General features: G+C 39.6%; 1 protein-coding gene across 2 annotated transcripts in view; it reads right to left on the bottom strand.

The window, feature by feature from the left end:
* Positions 1-21323, bottom strand: part of ADARB2 (adenosine deaminase RNA specific B2 (inactive)) — a 394803-nt gene extending 373480 nt beyond the window's left edge. The window contains exon 1 of one of the 2 annotated variants that reach the window (XM_060782551.2): positions 20604-21323. In XM_060782551.2, the coding sequence (XP_060638534.2) occupies positions 20604-20703 (100 nt within the window). In that variant the 5' untranslated portion in view covers positions 20704-21323. Of the gene's footprint in view, positions 1-15303; positions 15389-20603 lie in introns of those variants that run through there. The other variant, XM_060782553.2, reaches the window with a different exon arrangement.
* Between the last annotated feature and the right edge of the window lie 2622 nt (positions 21324-23945).

The following is a 23945-nucleotide window of genomic DNA, read 5'->3' as shown; positions in this document are numbered from 1 at the left end:
ATACCTTAATCTGCATTATTGGGGTAAGTTTATAAAAGGATGTTATAATGGAAAAATGTATGAAATTATTCTCAGCAATGTGCAACCAAACCTTCCTTCCACAAGGAATTAGAGTCTGCTCTTTAATTGTATTTTGATAGCTCTTTCTTATTTACTTCCACAAATTCTTGATGCCTCATCACACTAGAGGAAAAATCCACTTAAAATCTGGTTTTTGCCTCCTGCAGAATTCTGGGGTTTATAGATTAGGGAGGAGCCTTTAACAGCCTCACAAAACTACAAACCCGCAAATTTTGCAGGAGGCAGAAACTGGAATTTAAATGGATTTTTTCTCTAGTGTGATGAAGTTAGGTGCAGTTGTAGAAGAGTGAGATATTAATATTAATAATAATAATAATAATAATAATAATAATAATAATAATTTATTTAATGCATTTGTACCCGTCCTTCTCACCCCGGGGGGCTCAGAGTGGCTTCACAACAAGCACTCGTTCAAGTGCTAACCACAATCATAAAATACATTTAAAACAATTCATTAAAATACATTAGATTAATAAGATATTTGTTTAAAATCATGCCAGTTTAAAATCAGTGTCCAGGTCAGTCCATTGTCATTCATATCACATTGAGTCTTATTCCTGATTGCTGCCTCTACTGTTCAAACACTTGGTCCCATAACCAGTTTCTTTCTGAAGGGCAGGAGTGAGGGGGCCAGTCTGATGTTACTGGGAAGGGAGTTCCACAAGCAAGGGGTCACAACTGAGAAGGCCCTGTCTCTTGTCCCCACCAGTCGCATTTGCGATGGTGGTGGGATCGAGAGCAGGACCTTTCCAGTTGATCTTAAACTTCATGCTGGTTAGTACATTCAGACAGGTAATCTGGGCTGGGACAATACAAGGCTTTATAGGTTAAAATGGCACTTTGAATTGTGCTCAGTAGCAGACTGGCAGCCAGTGGAGCTGGTGTAGCAGAGGGGTTGTATGTTCTCTGTATGCCGCTCTAGTGAGCAATCTGGCTGCCAAGCATTGGACTAATTTAAGCTTCCGAACAGTCTTCAAATTCAACCCCATGTAGAGTGCATTGCAATAATCTATTTGGGATGTAATAAGAGCATGGATCACCATGGCCAAGTCTGACTTCCCAAAATACAGGCGCAACTGTAAAAACTTGGCTTTTTCAACAAGCATTTGGAAGTGCAATGGAATAGGTAATTATGAAATAGGCAGAATGAACACGGAATAGGTAGACAATGCTGCTGGATAATGATTTCAACCATTTTTTTTTTGTGAATGTATGGCATCAAGTTTGCTAATTCTGTGAGCCACCTTGAGTCATCGTAAGGCTGAGAAAGGCAGGCTACAAATGCCATAAATAAATAAAAGTGACACGCAAGTTTTAATTGTGCAAAAGCTCCCCTAGCCACCACGAAATCTAGACAAGTTATTGTTTGGAAAGTATGCCATTTTTTGTTACAATTCCATTTTTCCCCTCCATATATGATTACATCATACTGAACATGCAGCATCACTGAAAAACATTTCTGAAAAAAAAATGCAATTATGCCAGTGTATTTCTAGTAGAAATCCTCACTTCTCTCTCTCTTTCATCCCATATGTTGTTTGAAGTCAATGCTACCTTCACTACAAAAGTTGACATGTTACTGAATAACAGGAGAAGAGGCAAAAGTCAACAGTGCTGCTGTTTGTAAATAAACACATCTCCATGGAGGATGGCCATTTAATGTGTTTTATATCCTCAGCCATTTTTTAGAAAGAAGCAAGCAAACAAGAGCTGGAGGCTTCACATTGAGGTTGACAACCTTGTCCATACTTAGCCCATGCTTTTGTACATTACTCTTCACAGACTGCAAAGTCTGAAGCAAATACAATAATGATAGCTTTGAACAATTTTAAAATAGAATGGGATCCTGAGTGGCGTGCAACTCTCTAACTATGAATCTGTACAATATTTTCTTATTCTGAAGGGATGAGACTGGAGATGGAAAAGCAATTATAAAGTAATACTTGTAGGGGCACAAGTAACACAAGAGACTCAGCCCCGTGGAATCTAAAGAACTCTTCTGTTTGTTTGATTAATATTGTAGCCTTTTATGAAATAATGTGAAGCTTTAGTGTCTGACACTGAGGGTGAAACTACACATTTGATGCAAATACATGTAATCAAACTGTTGATTTTTTTTAAAAAAAAAGAAATACAACTAGGCAGCAGACAGCTGAGAGTGAAAAAATTGGATGATAAGTACTTTGCCTTCCTCCCCTGCTTTCTCCCTAACCTTCCAAGCTATTTACAAACATCTCAGCTTGGGCCAATGTGTCATCTTATCCAGCAGTTTAGCATTGCTTTTCTTCCTAAACTGTGCTCTATAGAGGCACAGCCAATTTTGTGCCATTTGCAAATTCTCATGTTGAAACCATAGTGCCCAACATCCAAAATTCAGGTGAAGGCTATACTTGTTTACCTCTCCAAGTATACAAAGAGACACTTGAACTGCTATGCCTGAGTATACTGAAGGCAGTTGAAGCAAACCATCCTTATCACACACACCCCTCCTAATCCTGCTCCTTAAGACTGAGACTGAAAATTTTCAAAGTATTCTATTATCCTTGTCATTCACTTTTCCTCATCCCTTCCACCATCAAAAGATTAAACTATGACCTGTCTTCTTTGCTTATGTAAGTGTGCAAAGTGCCTAGCAGAATAACAAAAACAATGACCTGAAATCTAGTTGAAGTGACCTATCATTCAGAAAGTGCTTTTCTCTATTCCTTAAAAACATATATAAGCAAGTGTTAAGAAAATGGTCAGATACTGTGTCACCTGAATAGTCGAGTAGGCTGGGTCTACTTGGACACATGTTTAGTAGACTCACTTTAAGGAGAAGCTTACCAGTGACAAGTCAAAGCTTGGCTTTTTAAATGTCAGAGGGATACAGAGGCACAGAGGCCCCTTCTACATAGTTGAAGAAAACCCAGATTATCTGCTTTGAACTAGGTTATAAGGCAGTGTAGACTCAGATAATCCAGTTCATGGCAGATAAAATGGATTATCTGCTTTGATATTTTGGATTATATGACTGTTTAGAAGGACCCTGAGAGAGAATACAGTACGCAACTCCAACAGTGTGTTTGGTATTAAGCTTTGTTGTGCATTAAACCTATTCTGGCACCTCAATTACTTATAGTCACCTGTACCTTTCCAGATACTCTTGAGAGTGCCAATAAAGTAAAAGCTGCAAAAGGAAAGTGAAAATTCAGTGAGGCTGCTTGCACAAGCAGAAATGCACCAAACATCTCTAAAAGTCTGGATCCTGAGGCTGTACAACCCAACCCAACTCAATGCAATCCAATCCATCCAACTTCTGGTGTAATGCTTGAACAATACAGTCATACATTCCCCTCCCTCTAAATTGTGTGGGTGGTACATGCAATTTACTCCGTGCAACCACACCGTTAGTATTTTCTGTAGCACCAAAGATGTCTTCAGATAATTGAATATTATCAGAAATCCACATTTGTGGCAAATCCCAGCCACCTCTATGCATATGGCTTAAAACAAAAGAAAGTGAAATGCAAGCTCTTCTTGCTGTAGACTTGGTCAATGTTTTCATATTAATAGTCAGACACTATTTCTGGAGAAAGAAAACTGGTTTTTAAGGGGAGGATTCCAGAATGAAACAACAGGAATACTGAATAGTTGACAGGTTTTGCCATGTAAATTATACATGTGTTTGGGATTGGGAGCAATGTTTTAATAACTTTGTTTTAATAACTGCCTACTGTGAAGACACCAGCTTCTTCAGTAGTGTTATGCTTTCAGCTTATATTTTATGAGGACAAAGCCATAATGGCATCTTCTGATGTGTTGTATCCACATGTGCCTTAGGAGACTGTGTGTCTAAACAAATGAGGCAAAATAGTTTTGTCTTCTGAAATGTGCTTATTTTTCATTATTACACAAAGCCACTACTATACACAATTTACTGACCTATTGTTTCTTCTCCCACTTCCCTCAGTGGCCTTTACTCCATGTTGCACACTAGAAAGATTGACAAAAAATAAATAAAGCAAGGTTGGGCAAATATTTATTTATTTATTTATTTATTTATTTATTTATATCCTGCCCTTCTCTACCCCGAAGGGGACTCAGAGCAGCCTTACAAATTAGGCAGCAATTCGATGCCAAAACAAATATCAACACTTTGAAGGCTATTCCATCTCATTATGAGACCATGGAAAGCCAATTTCTACTTGTTGCCCATCCAATAAACCACCAAATTGGGACAGAAAGTGGTTTTGCACCATCAGCATTTTCTTTTAGTCAAGAGTGACTTGAGAAACTGCAAGTTGCTTCTGGTGTGAGATAATTGGCCATCTGTAGGGATGTTGCCCAGGGGATGTCCTGTCTTTTGATGTGTTACCATCCTTGTGGGAGGCTTCTCTCATGTCCCCACATGGGGAGCTGGAGCTAACAGAGGGAGCTCATGTGAACCTCTGACCTGTTGGTCTTCAGTCCTGCTGGCACCAGGGGCTCCTTACATCAGCAATGGGAAAGCATTTCAATACTATGGATCTTACCACACTTGGAGCTTTGGCTCCTTTCTTCTCTTCTGGGATGGAGACTGCTGAGAACAGTCGGACAACACTGGTTTGGCCCCACCCCATTGATCCCTTAAGTAGTGAGGAAGCATTGCAAGACGCTTTCTCGCCACAACGTAAGTTGTGTTTTGGGTAGCTCTGATGGAGCTACCCACATTTTTCTGCACTTTCCCCCATCTGATGGGAACAGGGCACCAACGCAACTTGTCCCATTACCTCCTTGTGATGGGGGAAGTAAGGAGAGTGCATGGGATGCGGCAAGGCACCCCAGGCCCCTACTGTTTCACTGGTGATTGCCAGCAAAATGGAGCAACAGGGAGGTAAGTGTGAATAGGTCCTTAGAAATGGAAAGCACACTCTTGGAGCTCTTTTCAGCTTTTGCTTTCACTTTAAAAATTGGAAAAGAGACCCTTAAGTTGCTGTTATAAATATTTGCAAAAAGATTTTAGTCTTGGCACATCCTGCAAACCAGTGCTTATATGGAGCAGCAAAATACATTTTTTCAGAGAAAAGGAACAAGTCTAATGAGGTCAGCTACCAGATATAAAATGAATGTACTTGATTGAAATACTAATTGCAAAATGAAGCCCTTATCTTCGATTTTTTATGAAATGTACCTAAAAATATGTATGCCCAGAGAAGCCAGGATGGCCCACCCCTGCTGTCCTTCCAGCAGCAGGCTAAAACCTTTTTTTTATTCAGACAGGCTTTTAAAGATGAATGTGTTTAAGATCAATTAAGTGGGTACTGTGGTTTTTTAACTTTGAATGTGTTTTAATAGTTTTTAACTGGAATTTTTAAAATACAGGTTATATTCAGTCCTGTTTTATTGTTTGTATATTTGTATATTTTAAAATTGTTATGCTGATGCTTTTATGTTAAGCCGCTTTGAGTCCCCTTCAGGGAAGCTAAAGTGGGGTAAATATAAATATAATAATAATAATAATAATAATAATACTCAAACTGTCATAATTCACCTCAGGAACTGAGGGACTCAGACACAGAAGAGTCAGTTTGCCAGGAATTTGCATTCCTAGTTTATGGTAGGATTTCCTAGTCCAAGAAGCTGTGGGATGAGGCATTTGGGAGGCCCATTGGGTCACCAGGGGGTGGCATACATTGAGAACTCACCACACTCCTTTGAAGATTACAGAAAAGATTAAAAGAGGCAATTATTATTATTATTATTATTATTATTATTATTATTATTATGTTTATTTATATCCCGCTTTTTCTCTCCACAAGGAGGCTATGCAGATTCTGGTGTCCTGAAAAAGCTGCTATAAATCTCTTAGATGCTTCTTGGTATCTTTGATCTACCTTAGTGACAAGCAGTACTTTCAGCATTCCCATGCTCTTGATCTTGGACTCGCTACAATGGACAACTCTGTGTACTAATCGGTGGATAACTAACTTGTTGTAATGGCTCCTGGATCAGCAGATATCTTGTTTCTCCTTTCATTTTGCATAATTTGATTGGGAATGGATGAAGTACCCGACCCCATGGATGAAGATGGCAAGCAAGTGACCCATCTCATTCCTGGGTCACTTGCTTACTGAAGCACAGAAGACAAACTGGTACTCAAACCTCTACACCATGCCCGTTAGTCTTATAAAAATGGTAGAGGGCCCTCTATCCATCTCTACAATTCAAGCATTACAAACATCCGACTTACAAATGACGCATACACCCTCAAGAGATAGGCCAAATTTGGCAGCATATGCCGGTTCCTCTTCACTTTTGCAACAGAACCCACCTGCTCCCATCCCACAACGTACGTCTACTTCCAGTGGGGCTCCATGGCAAAAGTGAAGAGGAACTGGTGTACGTTGCTGTGGCAGCAACATGGGAGGCTTCCTGTATTGCATTGGCAACAATGGGGGATAGCTGAGCATTGGATGCTTTCCCCGTGGGATGGGGTAAGGGCGATGCTGGGAGCGATGGGTTCCCCTTGCTGGGTGCTGACAGATTCGTCATGATCTGTAGTGAATCTGGTGGCTAATGTGATAAGGTCCTTAGTTACAGATGGGGGTGAGACAATGGGAAGTGATAAAAATATACTCCCCAGAAGGGAAATTCACTCCTGAAAGAGACATCATGGGGAAAAGATGTCTCCACTGAAGCTTTATCACCAATCTTTGTTTCCACAACAAACCAATTTTTTCCCTTCTGAACAGAGAAACAGACAGCAAAGCAAACACCACAGAGGTGGTCACCCTTTCCTTTGCTAACCAAAGCTAAACATTATATATATATTTGACTGGAGTAACATTAAAAACGTACCTGTTCTGCCTTACATACAAATTCCACTTGACACTGTTAAAATGTACAGTGGACTTTATAATCTATCATAGATACAAGGAGAGACAGACAGACAGACAGATTGGATCTTCACTGATCCCTTACTTCATCAAATGCATTAATGCCTTGAAGATGAGTCCTAGAAACATTCTTCCACACCAGCATTCTCCCTGAAATTAAGTTTTTGATTTTCTCAACTCCATTCCACGTGGTAATGTTTGTGCATCTGCTGGATTGGAGGGAAGCCCACAAATGTTCAGGGCAGAGGAATAAAATGTGCAAGTCCTTGAGCTTTATGTTTCCTCCACTTTTCTGCTATGTCTGGGGCCAGTTTTATGCTTCTGCCTGCTTAGATTTTTACAAGACAGGTTGATCTGAAAATTATTAAACCAGGTTCCCCTACATGTCTAACTTCACAGTTCTGTCTATCTATGCCAAATTCATTCACTGTAAGTGAAGGTCTAGCCCTCTGTGCATTTTCATTTATTTTATACAGTACGTTAAAACGATATCTTCTGTCTTTCTACTTTAGCAGAATATTTCATTAGGGAGACTGGAAAAGATATACAGAAAGAATGATAGAAATGGCTGAAGTGCCTCAGTAATGAATTGACTTACACATTCTCTCCTGGGATATATAACAGACTCACAAATTTTCCAGTTCTCAACACGAAAGGATATTTTGACACTTTGACATGATTCTTTGAGAAAATGACCAGCCACTTCAAGAGTTTTTGCAAAAATCTTGAGTTTTGAATAAAAAACAACATTCCCCACCCCCAAGAAATACATTTCGCATAGCTTTCTGCATAAAATATTTTTTGCACAAACAAAATTCTTGCCAAAAACCACTTAGTGAACAGAAAAAAAATCCCCCAAACTCTCATGTAATGGCCAGCAGGAGAAATGATGATTTACACTCCTAACTATTTTTTGTAAATGTAAACACACCTCCCAGTCTTATATCTTTCTACTCAATCTAGTGAACAAAATAAAAATGAATCTTGGAGCCTTACTTTGTCTGAAACCAAACAAAGGGCCACATAATAAACTTATGCAATTAACCCATTACATATGCTTCTTTTCAGACCAACCTGGTAATGTTTCCTCTTTATCTTTTCAACATTTGAAAACTGAGAACAACCTTTAATGAACACCATGTCAGGGCTTTAGCTTGTCAGGCTGTTTTTTTTTCTTTTGCACTAACTGAAAGTATCGGAGCACAGTGGGTTAAACTGCTGAACTTGCTGACCAAAAGGTCAGTGGTTTGAATCTGGGGACCAAGGTGAGCTCCCGCTGTTAGCCCCGGCTTCTGCCAACCTAGCAGCTTAAAACATGCAAATGTGAGTAGATCAAAAGTAATAATAGAAATAATAATAATAACTTGCATCCATATCATGATTTGCTATGTAATTTGCAAAAATCAATGTGCATGATGACAAACTTCCAGCAAAATTGTTCACTCTCCTGAAAGTGATGCCCTTAAAAATACAGTGCAAAAGTCCTCAGAAATGGAAACCTGCCCTGATACTTCATGTTTATATGACATATTTCAAGAATTCAGACTACTTCAAAGGATCCCATTACCAATGTAATCCTTGAAATAGCCACATAAGATTGCCCACTATTTTACTCTCCTATTACAAATGATGGAGAGGGAAACACTACAGGAATAATAGTTTGCCTCAGGCCACTATTAGTAGAGGAAGCTTGTATTGAGGGACTTCTAGCTCATGTTTCATGTTTTGCAGTCATTACATCCTGTATACTGAACAATATCAATCCAATGTAAAACTCAAAGGGACTGTTATATGTATAATGTCCTTTTATTCGTAAATTTGGTACACCCCCATATAAAAAGGTAAAGATTTCCCCTTGACATTAAGTCTAGTTGAGTCCGACTCTGGGGGGTGATGCTCATCTCCATTTCTAAGCCAAATACCCGGCATTGTCTGCAGATGCCTCCAAGGTCATGTGGCCAGCATGACTGCATGGAGTGCCATTACCTTCCCACCGAAGTAGTACCTATTGATCTACTCACATTTGCATGTTTTTGTACTGCTAGGTTGGCAGGAGCTAGGGTTGACAGCAGAAGCTCACCTCACTCCCCAGATTTGAACCACCAACCTTTCGGTCAGCAAGTTCAGCAGCTCAGCAGTTTAACCCGCTGCACCACCAGGTGCTCCCCTGTATATATCACACCCTAATTTAATCCCAGAAAGAAAAGGGTTGGTGAAAACAGTATGCACACAACTGTCCTGCTCAGATGAGAAATACTTGCAATTCAGAATAATTTAACAGAAATTATCAAATCATCTTAACTGCATTTTAGAAAGTATGGCTGCCTTTATCCTACCTTTTTCTAACATGTCATTTCTTCATATCTAATGTTATATCCTGCTTCTTAAATCCAAAGATTTTCCAAAATGGCTTAAAATTAAAAACTACATGTTCACATGTAGTGCATGAGATAAAATGTATGGGAAATCTGCCTGGGACCTTGAGTAGCCCTGCCTGCTGGTAGAATATTTTACTTCACTGTACTTTTTCAAAGGCCTGGACAACATACTATGAAAATGGTGAGATGCCTGACCTCTCTTCTTGTAAGGTGCAACATACCAGTTTACAAAAGAATTCCTACAATAAGTAGTGCAAGATTGCTATTTTTTAATATTCAAGAATCTATGCACACACTGTACATTGAACATGTCACATTTGCTGTGCAAACTGTCCAGAACCAGACAAAACATGTAGCCTGGCTGGCGTGTGGCTTTAAAACGATCTGGATGGTGCCAGTGTTGCACACATTATCATGATTCTGAACAGCCAGATTATAGAAACAAACATCAGGCGCTTAGCATAAATAAATGGTACAACACAGATTAATCAATATGTCTGGTGTAGCGGTTTGTAACTGGATGCAAATCATCTGTCAATGACATTAGGGAACATTTATTCCCACTTTCCCATTTAAACTTAAGATGTAAACAACATGCAGTAAGGTGCAACCTAATTACTATCTGCACTGCTTAACAATAGACACTTTTAATGTTTTCACTCCTGTTCCTGCTTCCAAGTTACCATAAATATACGCATAAGAAGTAGCAATGACAGACAGAAGGGGAAGGGAGAGGAACCCATACTGGTGATGCTACATAATGAGGCTGTGAACTGCATTTCTTTGATCTCTCTCTTCCCCATCCATTCTCTCAACCTACTTTTGTCCACATGCAGTTTCAATTTATCTTATCTACAGCTTTCATATTTTTAACTCTGTTTTGCATTCATTTATTTGTGCCAAAATCAAAATTCTACAACTCTCCTCTACGGTAACCTTTGAAACAGTTTTCTACTGAGATTTTGTACTGTTTCCATTTACTTCCATGAGACATGTATAACACATTCACAATAGATTGCACACACATGGGTAATGCTGAGCAGTCGCATAATTTTTCTTGGGAATTCACATAAGGTACGCATTCAATTAAGAAAAAGCTAGGCAGGCTTCAGGGCTGCACAACTGCACTGTGTTGACACTGGAGACAATTTGGTCACTGCGTCTCACAATAAATAGTGCCTTGCCCAGCACATAATCTCAGCAGGTCTGCCTCCGTCTATCAGGGAGGCTGCTATTCACTGTAAAAGAGCATTTAGCTTCAAAGTGTCATTCAGATGGGTGGCTGTTCTTTTACACCTGAAGTGGGGAGAGGAGAGGAACACTCCAGTTTGAATACAAAGTCGGTGTATTCCAAACAAGAGGAGATCAAGTCTGTTATTCTCAGCTCTCCACCTGTATTTTAAATAGTTTTAATGGCTAAAGGCTAATGTTTTCTTGAGATTCTAAGATGCAAGGGGGCTGCTGCTAAATATAACAAGTTCCTCTTCCAAAAGCTAAAGGCATATAAATAGTACCATCAGTCTGAAATCAGTCTCTACACAGTTCACAGCACCCTGTTTCCACCCAAATCACAAAACAGATTTTGATCAGAACATCCGATATTTGCATTGAAAGATATAAACAAACACCATAACTGTGACATTGAAAGATGCCTTATTTACAGAAAAGCAACACAGTCACTGAAGAGTCATCTAAAGTATATTCCAAGCACACATTTACAGCAGATTGTATGGGAGGGAGATATAAGTTGCCTGGCAAATAATTTTATATACAGCTTCAAAATAAAAACCTGGAGATTTAATAGGACTCCCATCTCCAAGGTGCCATAGTAATTTATACATATATACTGCCCATCCTGGAACTTTAGAGTATAATGCTTCAGACTAAATATGAGCTAAAGAAGATCAAGGATCATATTCACATCGAATTGATGTATTGTATGTATTTACTTTTGGTCATGTGAGAAGTGGGAAATAGTTGGGAGAGGGACAGAATATCCAATGATGACATGTGAACTCTTATAATACAGAACATGGAAAAACACAAGTAACAGAATTCAATCCCCTCGGGGAGATAGGGCGGGTTATAAATAAAGTGTTGTTGTTGTTGTTGTTGTTGTTGTTGTTGTTATGATTATTATATTTTACTGACACAAAACCACAATATGACACAGCAAGTGAGATATATATGCTGGATTTCGTATCACAAAATCACAAGTCAAACACTTTCCAAGCATTGAGGACTATGTGATATTATTATTATCTGCGTGTCTGTTTGCTTATGGGTTTATTTCCCTCTCAATATCACATGACCAATACTATTTCAAATAACTATTTGACATTCCTCAGTTTCAAAAATGGTTTCTCTAGCAACAAGGAAGTTGCTGTTTTGCTTGAAAAAGTCCAGTGTCAATATGGATGCAAAGAATTAAGTGCACTGCTCCCAGGATACCAGTTGTGGTCACTTTCGCAGAAATTTAAAATCAATGTCCCACTGAAGAAAATCCAAAAAGGTGGTGGAAAATAATTACAATCTGATAACACACAAAAACCATCACTAAATACATTTATTCATCTCATAAGACATAAGCAGTATTTTGTTGCTATAGGAATGCAAAAAAGTAATAGCTCATGATGTACATGATGGGATGGCATAGCCTCACTGTGTACATGCCAACAGTAACACCAAGTCTTTCTTTCTCAGAGTTTCCTAGTTGCAATTATAATGAAAAATCACCCTAACTTCTGTCTTCTGTGGACAGGAAAAATGTGTCATGGTGGCTACAATTCTTTCGGGATGCCCCAAAAATCATTACCTTAGCTCAATAACCTACTTGTCAAATCAAATGCTGTGTATTAGGTTTGAATTAACACCCTCTACATTGCTCCTGGCAAAGGTATAATGATCAAGACCAACTCAGGTTAACATTATCATGCCCTTGGCATGATCTTCTGCTGGCAAAGACTATTGCAGGCCCACATGGAAAATAATTATTTGCCATATAAGGGAAAATGTGCCAAATTATCCATGTTCAAATTTATACATGTGTGTGTGTGTGTGTGTGTGTGTGTGTGTGTGTGTATATATATATATATATATATATATATATATATATATATATATATAATTTCTACCCAGTATTGATTAGGATCAGTGAATACGAATGTGAGTGTGGGGAAGAGCAAACCACAGACCACCTATTACAATGCAGTCTGAGCCCTGCCATATGTGCAATGGAGGATCTTCCTATAGCAACACCAGAGACACTTCAAGTGGCCAGCTACTGATCAAAAGACATTTAATATAATGGCAAGTTTTGAAACTTTGTGTTTTTTTTAAAAAAAATACATTACAACTGTACCCTTGGTTAGCTCCTGATACAATTAATAAATAAGTGAATACGAATGCTTAAATTGACAGTGGTTAATCGGTAGGAGTTCACCTTTGCCAGCCCCACGTTCTTTCATGCCAACACAATGGATCTAGTACATCTACGTGTTTTCAAGGAACACACAGGCCTCTCTACCTTTTCTCTCTATCGCTGTTGAACTGAAACCAGCACTAAATGGGTCTGCTTGTCCTTCCGTGGAGTTATTTGGAGAGCTTTGGAGTACTGCCACTGTTTTTCAGTATTGGTGCCTGCCCCTTTGTTCTCCTGCCTTCAGCCAGGAGAATCCCTCATTTTACCTGCTCTTCATCATTTTCTCAGTGTGACTTCAGTGTTCACAGTTCAGATTTTCCAGGAACAGAGAAGTCCTCCCAGAGTTTAAAATAATTTGGCTCATCATATTTTTGTAATACACCATTTTCATTAAAGTATGTTTGAGCTGAAGGCATTTCCATCCTTTCCTTGGTGTTAGCAAACCTATATCCACTTTTTTTTATCATGCTTCATTCAAGCCTTCCTATAACCTAACAGTTTAATAATTTGAAGAAGAAAAAAAATCTCAGGGAAGCAAAGTTGCTAAATATCCATTTAGCTGCCTGGAAAACCCCTGTTTTTCATACCAAATAAATACATTTACAACTACAGTTTTTGAATGCTAAGTTAATAATAGTTTTGCACATTGTACATGTAAAGAAAGCAAGCAAGCAACCCCTCAAACACCCTACCTATAAGTAGCATTTAAAAAGCTAAACAATATAGGCTGCCACATAATTTAATACATTCATAGTAAATGCATATTATTTAGAAGAATAACCACGATGATTGTGAGCCACGGTGAGAAATTAGCAGATTGTTGCCTGTCATCCATCACAGCAACTAGCTTTTCACCAGATCTGCTAGGTTGTCAGTATTTTAAACAAAGCCGGCAAACAGGAAAAAAAAAGATCAGATAAAGAAGGAATGCAAAGCCCTTTATTTTCCCTATCAGAAATCATGCAACTTTCCCAGGAACCAGAGGGCTTTACACTAGAATGTGACAATATCTACCCAGGCCCTTATAGAATGATGGATCTCCTAGCATCTATCGGGCGTCTTTTTGTCTAGATAACTGATCTTTTACACACACACCAAACTTGTAAACAGCCTGAAAAGACAGTACAGATACTTGGTTATAAATCTGGAATGGAATTCAGCTTCAGTGCTGCCAGTGTAATTTGAGAGAATGGTACTATTGTCTAGCTGAAGCATCCTCGTTAGCCTTGAATTTAGTTCTCCTGCAAATACATAATACCCCCCTTTTCTGAAGGTGTAATAATGCTAATTTCAGTGTACTGTAGCAAGAACAAAGAACTGAAGTACGCAGATAAAGTGGGAAGAATTTGGTGGTGGAATATGATGTTTAAAAACAAAGCTCCTTAAAGAACCAGTAGTATTCTTCAGCGGCATAGACTATTATGTCACAATTCCTGTTATTAATAATTCTTTGGTGTAGCATTTGAAAATAAAAAAGAATAAGAAAAAAATATTTCCACAAAATATTAAACAAAAAGCTCTCCAAAATGTGCATATAGATCTGAGAAGGAAAAATAACCGAACAACATAATTCCTATATTTTCATAGAATATTTTTATATGATTTTTCATTTTTTAACATTCACATTTCACATGTGTCATTATCAGCTCAGTCAGTTTCACCACCAAGTCTTTTCAATACTCCATTCATCTCAATTAACAAGCAAACTCTGCATGAGTGGATAAGACTTGGGGGAAAAAGGGGGAGATTTCAGCTGATCCAGCTGAAAATTGTCCATAAACGTTTCCCGAACATAAAACCTTGGGGCATCAGTCATAGCAAGTAAAGAAAGAAAAACAAACTCAGAAGAAACAAGATCAAGTTTCATCTATTTATTTTTCAAATATTACCTCGGCAGATAAAATAGTCTTAAATAGTGAAATAAGTGATTAATTCATTCTACGTTAAATTAACCTGGAGTCCATACTATTGTTCTCCCCATCCTTCACCATTTAGGTTTTTCCTCCCTACTTTGCTAGAAAGAGACAGCCCTCCTGTTCATGTAATGCCTCACTACCATGTAGCTACGGAGTTGTAAATTCCATAATTTCCCCCTCATTCTAAATTTAAGTCCAGCCATTGCAGCTAATGCCTTTGATGCAATCTCAAATTGCTGTCATTACCACGGATCACTAGAAATCAGAGGTAATTGTAGAAAGGAAGTGGATGGGGTGAGGAAGAGAAGGAGAAATAGAAGCTCAAAATAAGGCAAAGGATATTAACTTTTAATCAATTTAATTTTATCTTTGAATCCAGTCCTCGCTCTCTCAAGCTGGCAGTGGGTTAAGATAAGCAACGCACATCCTAAACCATGACATCTGCCTATTGCAAGAATGAACGCTCGCCCATGAATCCAGATCAGGATGGAGCATCCTCATTTATTACTTCGATATTATGAGAAGAACACACATTGGTAAATCCGCCTGAGCCTCGTCCTTAACACGGTCTTGCAATTTCATTAATTTTCACAGAAATTTCATTACGCTATAATCTCATTTCTCACGCAGACATATATGCGAGCACATACCTTGCTGCACGCATTTTGTTCTTCTGGCTCCACTAACATTAACCTTGCCTCCACGTCCATCTTGTAGCATTTCAACTTCTTGTATGTTACGTCTTTTGCTGAAAATGCCACAGATTTTAGTCTAACCTTGGGAAGACCTCACGCAAACAATGAGTCAGCTCAATTACTGTTCGTCAACCAGCAAATAAGTGAAATCACAACCTGCCAAGTACATTATAAGGATTTGTAGTGCGAGGACACATTAATTCCTAAGCAGTGTCTGAAAGTTTTTGTTTCCTTGCCTATTTACATTATTGGCATATTTCAAGTGCTGATGTCCTGAAAACATTTTGGAGACCCTCTTATATAACATGTACTCCAGGATTTCCCATTATGCTTCTCAAATGCTAGTACATGTCAAACCTATGATTAAAAACAAAAACAAAGTCACACATTAACAAACCTTTACAAATTAAACAGTGACACCCATATTGAACTCATTTAGCTCAAGCCATAGACAGACAATACAACATAGTGCTTCTGAAAAAAAATCATAATTATAATTTTCTGAAAAGTGATATTTATCCATAAGCAGACACTCCACCCCCCTCCCCACCAAATGATAACGCAAACATATTGCATAATTAAAATCAGTTAACAATTGATCTGAAGATGAAAGTACTTTGCCTGGTAGCAAATAACATCCTGTTTAATAACACCTTACTCAATGGAAATTGTACTGAAATTAACAGAATTTGCATTCACATCATTGTCTTAGACTTGAGGGCTAAATGAAAGGATGTTTGCACATGTAGAAAGAGCCTTCAGCAATGTGTTAATGATAACGTCCCCTGATATATTCAGGGCCATTCTTTCAGCTACTATATGAAAAAAAATCAATAAATACACACATCCACTTCAGTTATGTTCTTTTATGTTACCTACCTATAAGAGGAGAAAGTTATACTTTCATACACACTGGCATCAATGGTATCTAAGAGCTTCTGTTTGGCTAGTTTATATCCCAAGTTTAAAGCAATGTTATTTTGGAGTGATAAAATTGCGAAATGGACTTGCCTCTAAACAAATCACTGCATTTCAAGGCGTGCTAAAAACGACTCTTTAAATATTTCATGTTTCTTAAACTATACTATACCAACCAATGTATGATCACCACCACAAAGTTTTAACTCTTCCTAGCTATGTTAGGAATTGGAAAAGCACTTCTTCAAAGTAGCAGGTACTTTGTGGATATACACTTCTGAATTACCTTACAGTATTGAAGAGACATACACACACAACAAGATCAGCAGCAGGAAATCTCAGGAAGTAAGCCAGGAGGATGAGGGGAAAAGAACTCAATATCATCAAAGAGGTATCAACAATTTGTACTATCAAAGGGATATCCACAATTTTAACTCTGCAGTGGAGGTTAAAAGCAAATCGCAGCTTTACAACATGATAACCAATTTGTCACATCGATATGTCAGGGGAAATACTCCCTTTCCTATACATAATTGATGCACATTTGTCAACTGAATGGTGACTCGGATGGCCATTCTATTTATTTATTTTTACATTTTTCTGGGCCAAACACACATTTATCAAGGGAGTTTTCTAGCTTTCTTTGGATTGTGTGTTGGAGCGAATGCAAAGAGATCTGCAGGACAGGATTGCTAACATCTTGCCTACTTTAAAAGTAGAGTCGATCTTTTGAAAGAAACACAACACACTAAGGAGAAGCATTTGAATCATTTAAAGAACACTTGTATCACCATACAATATTATATGACACAGGTCAGCATGTACTATTTTGGGTTCTCTACTGATACATTAAAAAAAGTCATTTGTGCACCTGACAAGAAATGTGTGCCATTACCACTTATTAATTTACTGCTGAATCAACTGCTTTTGAATGCTCCCAGAGATTGTTCAAGTGGCAATATGATATTTCAAAAACAGGTGTCCATAATGACAATCAATTTTATCGTATCACTATTCTCAAATTCAACAGGTTAAATGCCAAAGGATAATATTCATACTGCTATTATATGTATCTTTTTAAATAAATGGTCCCTAGAAGAAAAACTGTTTTCAAAGATAGCCTTTTCTACCAATACATTCTATGAGGCAAAATTGCTAAATAAGGTTCAACGAACTACAGATTCTATACTGAAAAAAAAATCAGTCTAATAATGTCTTATATAGTAATTGACATTTGATGCCACTGGCACTATGCTTCCTTTATGTGTCTTCATAGAAGATAACACTCAACTAAATTACACTTTAAAGGAATAATACTTTTGTGTACCCATGCTAAGTTTAAAAGTGAAGAAGAGAACAAGACATAAAGAAATACACAGAGAGGAAAGTGCAGAAAGGAAGGTGCAATACATTAATGCATTTTCATTGTGTATTTTTTCAAAATTATTGGCTTGAAAATAAAGTGACTTGGTGGAATTTGCATGCAAAGAAACATAGCAGACCTCCCAACCTCTGAGGATGCCTGCTATTGATACAGGCGAAATGTCAGGAGAGAATGCTTCTGGAACATGGCATATAGCCCGGAAAACAAACAACAACCCAGTTATTCCGGCCATGACAATACATTAAACATACTGATACTGTTAAAATGAATTATTTATTCATTTCAAAAGAAAAAAAATACAATGATGCCAACTTTTGGATACCTTGAAAGCAGACATAGCGTCTCTAAGCTCTATATGATAGAATTGGAAGCAGAATATGAATTCTGGGATACAGTATGAAGGGATGATTCACTAATAGTGCAAAGATCTAACTTCTAGATGAATGGGTTTGGTAGAAACTAATGAATAATGTCATGTTACCCCTTTTGACTTGATATTTTAAATACTAATTCTGAAACTCAGAACGCTTCTAGGAGCTCCCTTTCTGACAGAAGATACACATACCATAAGTTTTCTCTTTCCAAAGTTAAAAGTAAAAACAGGATGATAGTGTATTTGTCTTATTTGTGTGCTTTACTACCTGCAAATCTGAAGATTTAGTTTGCTCCTGGGTGCCTACCTGGAGGAAAGCCCAAACTGAAAGGAAACACTACAAAACAATAATATTAAGCTATTATTGATTCTGTTTTGAAAACACTCCCAAAACCTACGCAGAGGCACATTCACGATAGATTTACTATAAAACAAGAAAGTAATAAAAAGTCTAACCTAGGCAAGCAATATTTTTAGGCTTGTACAGGCTGACTGCTTAAATCCCAGAGATGGGAGAAAGGATAGCATTTCCATTCCAACTTTCAAAAAGAAGCTCAGTCTTGCAATGATTGAGTGAGCCGACAGTAACTTATCTAAGGCCTCTGTAACAAATGACAAGTACATCCTAAGTGGAATTTAAGGGACTTTGATAAGGGACTTTGGGCTGAGCTTCTAGCCCATAACACATTTTGCCGAATGAAGTATTTGACTTTCAACTATTTTGCCATATTTTTAGCAACACATACAGCTCTCGCAATCCATTGGCAGCATCCCCTCCTTCCTTTATGAAGGAAACAGGACAGCTTTGGAAAAAAAAACTTGTTTAATCTCAAGCAGACATTTCCACTTTCAGTGACATTCTGAAGCTGTGCTCCTTTCTTTTTTGGATTAGGATAATTGCTCATCTATCATTTATAGAATTCTGTTCTCCTTAGAGGAGAAGTGTGTGGCATTAATGCACTCCCTAACTTTAAAGGCAGCCAGCCTTGGCAATAAGAGTAATAATATCAACAACAACAAGGCGCAAAAATGACAACTTGCCGGAAACAACTTGTCATCAAATTGGCCTCTTTTCTTCCTTCCTCTCCTCGTGTCTATTTTTCTCTCCGCCTCCCTGTAAATGCAAATGAGCTTCTCCTGTTCAAAATACATCTCTGAGAGATGAGAAATGGTCGAATGGGACATGATTCCAAATACGCAGCACAAGTGGAGTATCCGAAATGCTTGGGACCAGAAGTGCTTTGGATTTAGAACTACCTGCATCTACATACATAATGAGAAACATTGGAGATGGGACCCAAATCTAAACGTGGCGTTTGTTTATGTTTCATACACACAGCCTGGCAGTGATTTTATTTATATAATATTTCTAAAATGATCTTGCACACGACGCAATGTTGACATTGAACTACCACTTTGGGTTTGGGAGGATTTGGGATTTTCAGTGAAGGAATGCTCAACCTGTATTTTCTTCTCCAGATGGGACAGAGATCCCGATGGGTAAACTAAACACTGCTGCAGAGAAACTGGGACTTATCGCAATGGCAACTGAATGTGATGGAGATAATTGTGTAATGATCTTTTAGAAGGAAGGGGGAGAGACCTACAAAGTCTTTGGATTCTTTTCAAGAGTCTTTAGGAGTTCCAGCTATTTTCCCTTGTCCTATTAACTCATTCGAAATCATATATATATATATATATATGTGTGTGTGTGTGTGTGTGTGTGTGTGTGTATGTAATGCTGAAGCAATGTGTTGTTGAAGACTTTCATGGTCAGAATCACTGAGTTGCTGTGAGTTTTCTGGGTTGTATGGCCATGTTCCAGAAGCATTCTCTCCTGACGTTTTGCCCACATCTATAGGAGGCTTCCTCAGAGGTTGTGAGGTTTGTAGGAAACTAGGCAAGTGGGGCTTACATATCTGTGGACTGTTGAAGCATCTCTCTGAAGTGCTCCCTTTGAACCTGTCAGAAGTAAACTACAGTATATATATATATATATATATATATACATACATACACACACACACATATATACACACACACATATACACACACATATATGTGTGTGTATGTGCATATATGTGTGTCAAAGAAAGCCCCTGCTAGTCAAAGAAAGCCCCTGCTAGGGATGCTCCTTCCACTTTGTCCTGCAGTGTCTGGATCTTTGGATACATGGCAGAGAGAGAAGGAAAACTAGACTCTTATCGATACTTATTTGTATATAGATTTACCTCCGACAGGGTCAAAGGGAGCACCAGCCAGGGATGCTTCCACTTCCCTCTGCAGTATCTATCAAGCTATTTGGATCCATGGCAGGGAGAGAAGGCAAACTAGGCTCTTCTCCATCCCCTCTACCTTTTGTTTTAGCCCTCTATGCACATACATATAACACCCCCTTTTACAAGCAAGGGCTCCTTGTCTCTCCTTCAAACGCTACCTGAGTGTCCGCCTTGTGTCGGGTCAAAGAGATTCCCACGAGAGAAAAAAGTACCCACCGCAAAAAAGAAGCACATGCGACCACTACCCGAGGAAAAGAGCTTAGGTGAGGTATAGCTTTGTATTATCCTTGAGAAGGCTTACCTTTCCTCTTGGACCGTCTCCTCCTCCTCCTCTTGGGCTTACATTTCAGTTGCCCGCTGGGACCCCCAACCCCTCGGCTGCTGCCCAAGACGGAGGTCATCGCGGAGGAAGAGCCGAGAAGAAGGAGAGAGAGAGGGAGAGACAGCACGGGAGGGCACCGGTCGGGGCTTTTCCTTTCTTGCTTCCTTTCTTTCTTCCTTTCTTCCCTCCTTCCTTCCTCCACGCGAAGCCGCTTCCCTCCGGACCCTCCGACAGCCGGGAGAGCTGAGCTCGCTTCCAAAGAGAACGCTGTCCAAAAAGAGAGAGCGAGAGAGAGCAAAGGCTTGTTTCTGAATGCGCTCCAAAGATTGGCGCTCTTTCTTAAGAAGAGAGACGGAGGGAAGGAGGGAGGGAGCGAGGGAGGGAACGTGGCGAGGGCAGACGTCTTCTTCCTCTTCTTCTTCCTCTTCTTCTTCCTCTTCGTAACAATTAAATCAAAGGAGCTGCGACTCCCCTTCCTGCCCTTTCCCTTCACTGCTTCCCTGTTCTTTATATAGAGAGGGAATTAAATCAAGGCAGCTGCTACTTCTCCCTCTCTCTCTCTCTCTCCCTTTCCCTTTTCTCTCGCACTCTTTCATTCATTCCCCCCTCAAGCGCTGGGCTTTATCGGAGGCTGGAAATGCACGGCGGTGCATTGACTTTTTTTTCTTCTTCTTCCTCCCCCCCTTCCCTCCCTTCTTCTTTCCCTCCCCCTCTCTCTCTTTCCTCCCCCTTTTCTCTCTCTCTCTCTCTTTTTGCACCTTCTTTGGCCCCCGCCGTCTACTTTGGGAGCCAATGAGGATCCGCGCGTGGATTCGCAGCTGCTGCAAAGTCTAATTAGACCCAATCGCCGTGGACTCTCGGCCTCTGACGTCAGAGGGAGGCAAGACCACCAAGTGCCCCCCTCCCTCCAAAAAAAATAGATCCTCAGTTCCTCCCCCCTTTTTGGCAAGCCCTCCCCTTTCCCATCCCTCTCTCCTCAGCTTGCAAACTCAGCTCCCAGTTGTGTGTGGGGCAAAGGGAGAGATGCTCAAGAAGACTAGATGGGGGAAAAGGAAGCTGAACTGCACCCGAGGGAAAGGAAAAACCATAAAGCCACTGTCCAATCTGCTGGAATGTGTATCCAAGCTCCAAGCGCATTTCTCTCCTCTTGTCCAGGGCTGGCTCGACCATTGAGCAGAATGAGCAGATCCTCAGGGCATCAAGGGAAGGGGAGAAACCACAGAGATGCTCCATTGCAGGAGTTAGCACAGGCTGTCAATCTTTCGGCTGAATCAGGTTCCACAAAGAAGGGGTTTCCTCACAATGAAAAGATGTGGCAGGAAGAAAAAGTAAGAAAAAAGTTTTCAAATATGATTTCTTTCTGGTGTCAGAAAGTGCAAATCGCTTCTGGTGTGAGAAAATTGGCCATCTGCAAGGACGTTGCCCAGGGGACGCCCAGATGTTTTGATGTTTTGCCATCCTTATGAGAGGCTTCTCTCATGCTCCCATATGGGGAGCTGCAGCTGACAGAGGGAGCTCATCCATGCTGTCCCCTGATTCAAACCTCCGATCTGTTGGTCTTTAGTCCTGCCAGCACAAGGGTTTAAGTCATTGCGTCATTCTCTTCTGACATTTCGCCCACATCTATTGCAGGGATACTCAGAGGTTGTTGGAAACCAGGCAAGTGAGGTTTATATATCTGTGGAATGTTCAGGGTGAGAGAAAGAACTCTTGTCTGCTTGAGGCAAGGTTGAATGTTGCAATTGATCACCTTGATTAGTATTTAATGGCCTTGTAGCTTCAAAGCCTGTCAGGTTGGTGCCTGAGGGGATCTTTTCTCCCACTCTGGACCATTCACAGATATATAAACCTCACTTACCTAGTTTCCAACAAACCTCATAACCTCTGAGAATGCCTGCCATAGATGTGGATTTAATGTCAGGATGGAATGCTTCTGGAACAAGGCCATACAGCCCAGAAAACTCACAACAACCCAGTCATTCTGGCCATGAAAGGCTTCGACAAAACATCTACTAAACTCTTTAAGGCACAACAGCATCGTTTTGTCATTTTAAAGCCATATTTTGCTTTAGAGTAAGACAACCATGTTGCCTCTCTGCTAATACCTGTATGAAAGATGGAAAGGACTTGTGACAGTTCTCACTCTGCATGACCATTTGTGCCTTCTGGCTTTCTACACAAATCTAAAAGGTGGATGAAGAGCCCTTCCTCTTCACATTTCTGTGCATCAATCTATGTGTGACACTGTTCCTCAAAGTCTTGCTTTCTAGGTGGTTTTGACTACAAGTTTCATCAAACATGACCCAACAATGTGATGCGGCAGCCAAAAAAGCCGATGGGATTTTGGCCTGCATAAACAGGAATACAGTTTCTAGATCCAGAGAAGTCGTGCTACTCCTCTATTCTGCCTTGGTCAGGCCACACCTGGAATACAATTCTGGGTACTGCAATTGAAAGGAGATGTTGACAAGCAGGAATGTCTCCAGAGGAGGGCGACTAAAATGATCAAAAGTCTGGAGAACAAGCCCTATGAGGAGCGGCTTCAAGAGTTGGGCATGTTTAGCCTGAAGTAGAGAAGGCTGAGAGGAAACGTGATGGCCATGTATATGCATGTGAGGGGAAGTCACAGGGAGGAGGGAGCAAGCTTATTTTCTGCTGTCCTGCAGACTAGGACATGGAACAATGGCTTCAAACTACAGGAAAGGAGATTCCACATGAACATTAGGGAAAACTTCCTAACTGTGAGAAGGGCTGTTCAGCAGTGGAACTCTCTCTCTTCTCCAGAGTGTGGTGGAGGCGCCTTCTTTGGAAGAATTTAAGCAGAAGCTGAATGGCCATCTGTCAGGGGTGCTTTGAATGTGATTTTCCTGCTACTTGGCAGCGGTTGGTCTGGGTGACCCATGAAGTCTCTTCCAATTATGTGATTCTATGATTCTATCACACTGGTTGGAGCAGATGGGGGCATAATCCAAAAGAAGTGGGTCACAAAATGGGAAAAATGGTATAGAATAACATATTCAATTTAATTTATGCTTCCTCTTTTTTCCAGCATGGGATTCTAATTGTGTACAGGGATGTGGTTCCCTACTGGTAGCAATCAACTAGTTTCATTTCTTCAGATGTGTAAAGCAGAGGAATGAAAAAACAAAACAAAAACAAATATATTTTGAAAATCTACCCTTGGAAAAAGGGGTGATTGTGATACTTTCATTAATTATAATCAACTCAAAAGCTGGTGTGTGTATCCTGCTTTCTTCACAGGAAAAGCGGGAGGAAGAAAAAGAGGTGGTTACAAAGTATCCACTTTTAGAAATCATGTCA

The sequence above is a fragment of the Anolis sagrei genome, chromosome 6 (genome assembly GCF_037176765.1).
Source record: "Anolis sagrei isolate rAnoSag1 chromosome 6, rAnoSag1.mat, whole genome shotgun sequence".
Classification (NCBI taxonomy): Eukaryota; Metazoa; Chordata; class Lepidosauria; order Squamata; family Dactyloidae; genus Anolis; species Anolis sagrei.
Note: the sequence above shows the minus strand (reverse complement) of the source record. Positions and strands in the feature narration are given on the sequence as shown.